The sequence below is a fragment of the Cottoperca gobio genome, chromosome 15, assembly GCF_900634415.1.
Source record: "Cottoperca gobio chromosome 15, fCotGob3.1, whole genome shotgun sequence".
Taxonomy (NCBI): domain Eukaryota; kingdom Metazoa; phylum Chordata; class Actinopteri; order Perciformes; family Bovichtidae; genus Cottoperca; species Cottoperca gobio.
In genome coordinates this window covers 22328954-22336710 of record NC_041369.1, presented here as the reverse complement: position 1 = coordinate 22336710, position 7757 = coordinate 22328954, and the positions used below count along the sequence as shown (strand labels likewise).

The 7757-nt window shown below is 43.7% G+C and overlaps 1 protein-coding gene across 2 annotated transcripts; it reads left to right on the top strand.

Annotated features, from left to right (window-relative positions):
* The first annotated feature begins 963 nt into the window (after positions 1 to 963).
* Positions 964 to 7757, top strand: zc3h15 (zinc finger CCCH-type containing 15). Of its 2 annotated transcripts, XM_029450554.1 has the most exons (12): positions 964 to 1196; positions 3408 to 3509; positions 3637 to 3724; positions 3843 to 3995; positions 4237 to 4328; positions 4828 to 5013; positions 5181 to 5261; positions 5437 to 5502; positions 5588 to 5698; positions 5883 to 6016; positions 6619 to 6620; positions 6802 to 7757. In XM_029450554.1, the coding sequence occupies exons 1-12, from the start codon at positions 1122 to 1124 to the stop codon at positions 6990 to 6992; spliced, it is 1281 nt and encodes a 426-aa protein (XP_029306414.1). In that variant the 5' UTR covers positions 964 to 1121; the 3' UTR covers positions 6993 to 7757. The 2 variants fall into 2 exon arrangements, with proteins under 2 accessions (XP_029306414.1, XP_029306413.1); XM_029450553.1 differs by lacking the exon at positions 6619 to 6620 and having other exon boundaries at positions 968 to 1196; positions 5883 to 6019.

Sequence of the window (7757 nt, the reverse complement as noted above, 5' to 3'; positions counted from 1 at the left end):
TTCTTCTTCTTCTTCTTTCTTCTTCTTCTTCTTCTTCTTCTTCTTCTTCTTCTTCCTTCTTCTTCTCTCTCTCCTTCTTCTTCTTCTTCTTCTTCTTCTCCTCCTCCTCCTCCTTCTCTTCTTCTTCTCCTCCTCCTTTTCTCTTCTTCTTCTCTTCTTCTTCTTCTTCTCTTCTTCTTCTTCTTCTTCTTCTTCTTCTTCTTCTGATGTCAATGCTATGCTGTCTAAGGATATATGATGGGATTTTGGTTGTGCTTGACCACTAAACTAGTCAGTTACTTCTCACTTCAGCTGGCAGACACTGCAACACTGACACCTGGGGGTTACAAACTGACACTGCAATGAAATGAAAGTGAGTAAAACCACATTTCTCGGCTGTGCATTTGACAACAAAGATTATAAACAAAAATACATATATTATAACATTGAGGATGCTTTCCTGGTGCATCAGCTGTATACAGAATTCCTCATCTTCTATCTTCCACAGTGTTTTCCTATAATGTCTTACTTATGTTGTTTATCCAGGCTTTACTACAATATATAACAACAGTTTATAAGTAATACTAATGCTGAATTGGATTGATGTATTGCACATTTGAATAAAAATGAAAATGTTGCACTGTTGTTTATATATAGTTAAAGACTATCCCTAATTGTACTAGCTGATTCATTAAAGTAATGTACATATCAATGCATTGACATAATTTAACAATATAACACAGGCTACATTATTCTGAAATGGGATGTTCTGCATGTACTTTTACTTTGGTTACTTTAAGGATATTTTGAAGATACTACTGTACTCTCACTTGTAACAGAGTATTTCTACATTTTGGTGTTGCTGCTGTTATTTAAGTACAATATTTGAGTATCTTTTCCACCACTTGCAGGTTTTAGTTAGCTGGATAAAGCGGGATACCGTTGCTTTTCTGTAGACTACAGTACCCATCATGCCTTTCGTGATACGTGATGACGCCACAGAACATCAACAACTCACATGTGGCCTAGAAACGCCGTTGCTGTGCGGTGCTAGCATCAACTGACTCCCAACCGAAACACCTCATTTAAAATACATATTACAGGGATAATCGCGATTTGTACACAGCTATACCCGAGCCAACATGCCTCCAAAGAAACCCGAAAAGCCTGCGGGGAATAAAAAAACTCAAGAGAAGAAAAAGGAAAAGATAATTGAGGTAATAATCACACGAGTTAGCATGTCGGTGTTTAACGTTAGCTTACTGTGCTAACCGGAGCTAACACACGTAGCTAACAAGTGAACGCTACATTTACTTCTTGGCATTTGTCAGCGTTATCTTGTTATTATGTCGTTGTTGTGATTAATTTAGTAGCTTTGTAGCTTAATGTTCATCTGTAATTCAATGTTACGCGAGTGTGCCAGCTGTCACGAGGTTAACTTTGGTGTAAACGAGGCGGTCAAGCTGCTAGCAGGGCCCCCGCCGCATTAAGTCTTCATAATTGTCCTAGTAAGGTTGATTTATGTCACCAAAGTCCGCAGCTCAAATTCTGAGTTTAAAAATAAAGTCTTTATAGTGTTCAGTGTGGTTAGCTTGGTTGTTTGTATTCATTAGCCGGCTGTAAAGCGTGGTGCGGCGGGCCTGCTGCTGCTCGGCCTCTCAGATCCGGAACCACATCTGAGCTTAAAACTGCTGAAAAGTTTGTAATTCTTTCCATTTAAAGTGTGTGTTGTGAAACGTGACGGTGTTGTCAACATCGATGTCGCTCTCCAAAAGCAGCTGTTACTATAAAACATGGTCATATCTGTGTCTGTGAGCAGACCGGTCAGCGTTAGCCGCCTTGTGCTGTTCTGCAACGTGTTCGTGTAGCGGACGGGTTTCACTGCAGCACCGCAGCTCGTGATCTGAGGGGACATCTTTCACACACCATGGTGCTGGATCTGCCTGGATGTCATAAGAGTTGCAAAGTATTTATCAACTCTAATATATGGTCAGAGGCAAATCCCATAACAATGAAGTATCGTGTGTGTGTGTGTGTGTGTGTGTGTGTGTGTGTGTGTGTAGCCTGATTTAGCTTCTCCTTCTGTGCCATAGAACTCTATTATTGTCCTGAAACTGTTGAGAACTTGTGTGAGCCACACCGACATGTCCTGCGTGTCACTGAGGTTTCAGTAAAGTGTGTTCAGACCTCCAGTGATCAGTCCTCTCTGGAAGTAGCTGAGCCATGCTGTTTTTTAAACAATGAAACCAGAATTTAAAGAATGAGTTGATTAAGCACATAGTCTATTGACAGAAATAACTTTATTTGAACTACTTTGATAATCGATAACTCGTTTTTTAAGCAGGAATAGTGAAACAAATCCACTATTCTCTGATTCCTGCCTCTCACATCGGACGATGTTCTGCTTTTCTTTGTCAGACTTCATTGAAAACTAAATATTTTGGGGTATTTGGACAACAAAACAAGACATTTGAAGAGGTCAAGTCTGGCCCTTTACGCTGTGATATCTGTTTGTTTGACGTTTCATACACTAGATTATCAATTAATTAATGAAAATAATCGATAATGGAAATAATTGGGAGTTTCAGCCTTAAATAAAACTATTTATAGCCCCAATAGAGAAGGGGGGGGAGTCATGAAGGATTGTGGGACGGACTAACACACTGTTACATAACAGCAGCCATATCCTTAAGTTTCAGAGAATCTTATCACATTTAGAAACAATGCATGTGGGTTAGTCATCAGCACTGTTTACAATAGCAAAGCGTCACATGTGATTTATTTACTGCTCTTTCCTCGCGTTACATAACGGGTTAATGGTTGTTGACAGATTATAGTAGCGGGACATAATGAGTCGTAGTTGTTTGTGAGCTTTGTGCGGCTCACATCCGATCCTGGTTCCTAGCGACTAACATGTCCACGTGTTGTAATGAGCAGATGAAGTGGCTGCACCGTCCTCTGTAAACCTGAACGATAATAGTAATCGTGCAGGTAAGAAGTGATTCGTAGTACTAGCAGAGACGCAAACATCAACTTCAGCGAGAAACAAGAAGTTTCTTTTTGTTTTGAACTCTTTTCAGTAATGATGTTTTGCAGGGTTGTGTCTGGCTTTGTGTGCGGCATCATTTCCTGTTTGCTTTGTGGGTCGTCTGTAAACCAACCAGCAGAAGTCACATTGTGGGATTTGACACGGTCAGAATTTTAATGCAGGCTGTGTTTGTTCACCATGTTGGTGGACGTGTCTAACAATGTAATGTAGAAGCACCAAGATGCCCCGTGCGTCTGAAGCACAGTATTAAGCTCTGTGCTGCTGCGAGAGGTCTCCCCGTCATCCTTTTGTGGATGTGCAGAAACTCGTTCTTGTTCAATCTGCTCCGGGGAATATATTAGAAGTTACACGATTGACTGACTTGTGTTTTTATTTCTAGGACAAGACATTTGGCTTGAAGAACAAGAAAGGGGCCAAGCAGCAGAAGTTCATCAAGAATGTTACTCACCAAGTCAAACAGGGAGGACCTCCAGGAGCCAAGGTCAGCAGGCAGATCTCTCCGTGTATCTCTCTCCATCCCTGGTCCACACGTCTCTTCTACCTTTCTCTTTCTACTATATCGTTTTTAAATGTGTGTGTGTGTGTGTGTGTGTGTGTGGGCTGTGCAGGGCGACAAGAAGGTTGACAAGAAGAAGGAGTTGGACGAACTCAACGAGCTGTTTAAACCCATCGTCGCTGCTCAGAAAGTCGCCAAAGGTACCCGACACGTTCCGTCTGCTCGTCTTTCATCCGACTTGTTCGTCGTGTAACAACGCAGAATGTTCGCTGGTTGTTCTTGAGCCTTGTATCAATCGATCCTCTCTGTTTTCTGCAGGTGTTGACCCGAAGTCAGTGCTGTGTGCGTTCTTTAAGCAGGGCCAGTGTACTAAAGGGGACAAGTGCAAGTTCAGCCACGACTTGACGATGGAGAGGAAGTGTGAGAAGAGAAGCCTCTACGTGGACGAAAGAGACGAGGAACTGGAGAAAGGTTGGTGTGAAGTATATCGTAATCATGACTTGTTATGTTTGATACGATCCTAAATGTCTAAAATAAAGTGATAAGCTGCTGAATTACATGAGTCATAAGAAGCATCTCTGGTTTCTACTTCCTGTTTGTGAGTGAGTTGTTGGGAGAGATGATGACAAGCCGACATTAATGTTCACCTGAACATCCGACGTACAAGCACGAGAGTCATTAAACGCACTTCACTTGTTGTTGTTGTGTTCAGACACTATGGAGAACTGGGACGAGAAGAAGCTGGAAGAGGTCATCAACCAAAAGCACGGAGAGGCGGAGAAGAAGAAAGCCAAAACACAGATCGTAAGTGTGTGTGTGTGTGTGTGTGTGTGTGTGTGTGTGTGTGTGTGTGTGTGTGTGTGTGTGTGTGTGTGTGTGTGTGTGTGTGTGTGTGTGTGTGTGTGTGTGTGTGTGTGTGTGTGTTGTTCGACTGTTGACCGAGAAACAACAAGTCATGTGACAGATGTACATGTAGCAGAGGAATGTTGAGATGATGAACGTGATAGAAGAGAGAACCAAAGGGAAAGAAGTCCACAAGCGTTTCCATGGACTTAGTTTGCTCAACAGTGGAGTTTCAATCAACCGCCACACGAATGTTTGATCCCTCGTGTATTCCTCTTATTGCTCTGACATCTTACAACGGACTGACGGTCAGGTTGGCCGTGAATTAAAGCCCACCTGTCCCTCCGGCACCAGAGGAAAGAATAAACCTTCAGGTTCGCTTGAAATGGCTAAAAAAGACGTCTTCAGTTCACCCTGTCCCCTCTATGTAACCCCGTGTGCTCTGTTGTGTTGTCTGCAGGTGTGTAAGCACTTCCTGTACGCCATAGAGAATAATAAGTATGGCTGGTTCTGGTCGTGTCCAGTGGGCGGCGATGTCTGCATGTACCGGCACGCTCTGCCTCCGGGCTTTGTACTGAAGAAAGACAAGAAGAAGGAGGAGACGGATGAGGAAAAGATTTCGCTGGAGGAACTGATAGAGAACGAGGTAAGGAGGGAAGCACGGTCTGTAGATGCCCGTCTTACACAGATGAACTGGAAACACAGGAACGATCATTAGTCAGTCAAACAAGAGAGAAATGAATCAAGTGCTTCCAACATGGCTACCACTCAGGCTCTGACGTAACCCTGCACGCTCTCTTTGCTCCCCTGCAGCGTGCAGCGCTGGGGGTCCATGTGACTCGGATCACCCTGGAGACGTTCCTGTCTTGGAAGAAGAGGAAAAGGCAGGACAAGGTGGGAACATTAATCATGTGTAGTAATGGTTTGTCACAAGGTTCGTACTGTAGAAATAGAATAACTGCAGAAGAGACGTTAGGTGTGTCGTGATGAACACGTGATGATGAAGGCTTTGAGAGGGTTTGACATGTTGCATGTAACGTCCCTCACGTCTCCCTGTGTTGAACAACAGATTGACAAAGCGAGGGATGAGATGGAGAAGAAGAAGGCTGACTTTAAGGCTGGGAAGTCGCTAACGGTAAGTCTGGTTTGAGTTCTGCTGATGACCTGTAGAGATCTGTGGTCAGACGCTACAGCTGACATTTGATCTCACGTATCTGTAGGTGAGCGGGCGCGAGGTGTTCGAGTTCCGTCCAGATTTGGTCAATGAGGACGACGACGAAGCCGATGAAACTCGATATGCCAGCGACGATTATGAGGATGAGATGGAAGAGGTACGGTCAGACGAGCCCCTCCCACAGTCGATGTTTCTTTAGTTTAGCTTCGTATGACTTCATATTTATTTGTGCGTGCACGTGAAGCGAGATGTCCCAGCGCAATAACTGCACTTGTTCAGTCTCGTACCGTTTGCGTATTCTTTACATGCTGTTTTAACTGCTGTCATTTATTTGATTTCAGACTGATTCCATAGACATCCAGGACATAGACCTATCCCGTTTTGTTCCACAAGAGGTCGACAACACAGGCATTACCGTAGCATCCACGGACCGGTTCACCTCGAGGAATAAAGCTCATCCGCCGGACACAGACAAGCGGTGAGGAGAACTCACTCATTACACAATTGATTTTGGCCTAGTTGCCATGTCAACACTTGTCAGTTGGTAGGTTTAGGGGGTTTGTGTGAGACGCTTATCCAGTCAGTGTTTTACCTGCAGTAGATGACAGCGCGGCCCCAGTGTGGAGACACAGACACAGACAGGAGGCTGCTGTGGACGGGGGCAGCAACACATATTTTAGCCAAATAAAAATAATCAATTTCAGTTTAAGTCAACGCTATATTTAGAATACTTTAACAGCTTCACCTCGTCGTCAGACAGCCCTGTCCGAAGGGGAACTGAAGCCGCTCTCTTTAAAGCAACCGGAGTCCATTCACCTGACACAACGTTGGGTTTGCTCGTCTCCTGCTGCTTCAGTCACTTTGTTTGTTATTGTGTGACTGATGTTTTTAAAGGGATAATTCCACTTCACTAAAGTCACACAATAACAAACTAACTAACGGATCGAGGCAGCAGGAGACCAGCAAACCCAATGTTCTGTCTGTAAAATGACTGTTTCTGTGAATGGACTCTGGTGGCTGTGACGATATCATCATGACGGCTTCAGTTCCCCGTCGGGAAGCCGCCTGACCGTAAAGCAGTGAAAACATTCTAAATATAACGTACACTAATATAAGACGGTTGTGCTGACCGCCATCTACTGTAGGTCATACACATAATACTTCAAAACATCTGAACTGTCCCTTTCTAAGATGACCTTAAAGACAAACATATGCACACAACTCAATCACACTTTGAAATTCTCTTCTGCCCATCTACAGAGGAGCAGTTGAACGGAGCTTGCGGTGGCACTGAAGCCAATGGGCTTTCGGGGGCAGAGGAGGATGATGAAGAAGAAGAGGAGGAGGAAGAGGAGGAGGTGGAGGAAGTACCGGTGGACGAGAACCTGTTCACGGGAGAAGATCTGGAGGAGCTCGACGAGGAACTCAACACACTGGCAATGGAAGACTGAGAGGGAGTGTGTGAGAGGGGAGGGAGCGTGAGGTGGAAGGACGGACTAAGTGACAAAGGGATGGACTGATGGATGCATGGAGCTAAACTACAAAGAGACCAGATGTTTGAATGATTTTAAATTTCAGAGACTCCAGTAATAAAGCCTGATTATATCATGACATCACTGCCTGTCTCTGCCGCCCTCTTGTTTTTCTGTACCGCCCCTCTCACATCCTCTGCTTTTTGTCCACGGATGTCCAAATTTCCACACGATTGTCGCTCGTTTCCATTAAAAGAGAATTTGGCTGTTGTGCACTTTTTGTTGCGCAACAAACCCGCTGGCTGAAATTACTTGAGATAAATTAGGCTTCCAGAACAGTTAAATATGAATATAGTGATTTTCAGAGAGACATTGTAAGGGCTTAAAATGAAAGCACTATACTTGTGAGATTGTGGGACTTCAATAACATCGATGGATGTTTGAGTACTGAAGTTAAACAATGTAGGAAATGAGCAGGAGTTATTCTGTTGTAAGAAACTGAATCTGTTCAGAGTTCATACCGAGATGAAAGCTAGAGTTTGAAGTCTACCTGATTGTTTTCCCTCATACATTTAATTTAGCTAAGTTTAGGTGTTAGCGGTTGAAAATTGTGTTATGGGAATTTCCTGTAACTTTTTAAAGGCTAAATCCAGACCGACAAACGGTCCCCATCGCCAGCCCAGATCTGTAAATACTGTTCTCATGAGTTGCCTCCTGAAGAAATAAAAGATATCTGTACATCCA

What these genes read in the sequence shown, in the direction of transcription:
- zc3h15 (XM_029450554.1), top strand. Translation starts at nt 1,122, where the DNA reads ATGCCTCCAAAGAAACCCGAAAAGCCTGCGGGGAATAAAAAAACTCAA. An exon ending in TGCTCAGAAAGTCGCCAAAG is followed by an intron (nt 3,725 to 3,842) that starts GTACCCGACACG and finishes TGTTTTCTGCAG; the next exon opens with GTGTTGACCCGAAGTCAGTG. An exon ending in AGGAACTGATAGAGAACGAG is followed by an intron (nt 5,014 to 5,180) that starts GTAAGGAGGGAA and finishes GCTCCCCTGCAG; the next exon opens with CGTGCAGCGCTGGGGGTCCA.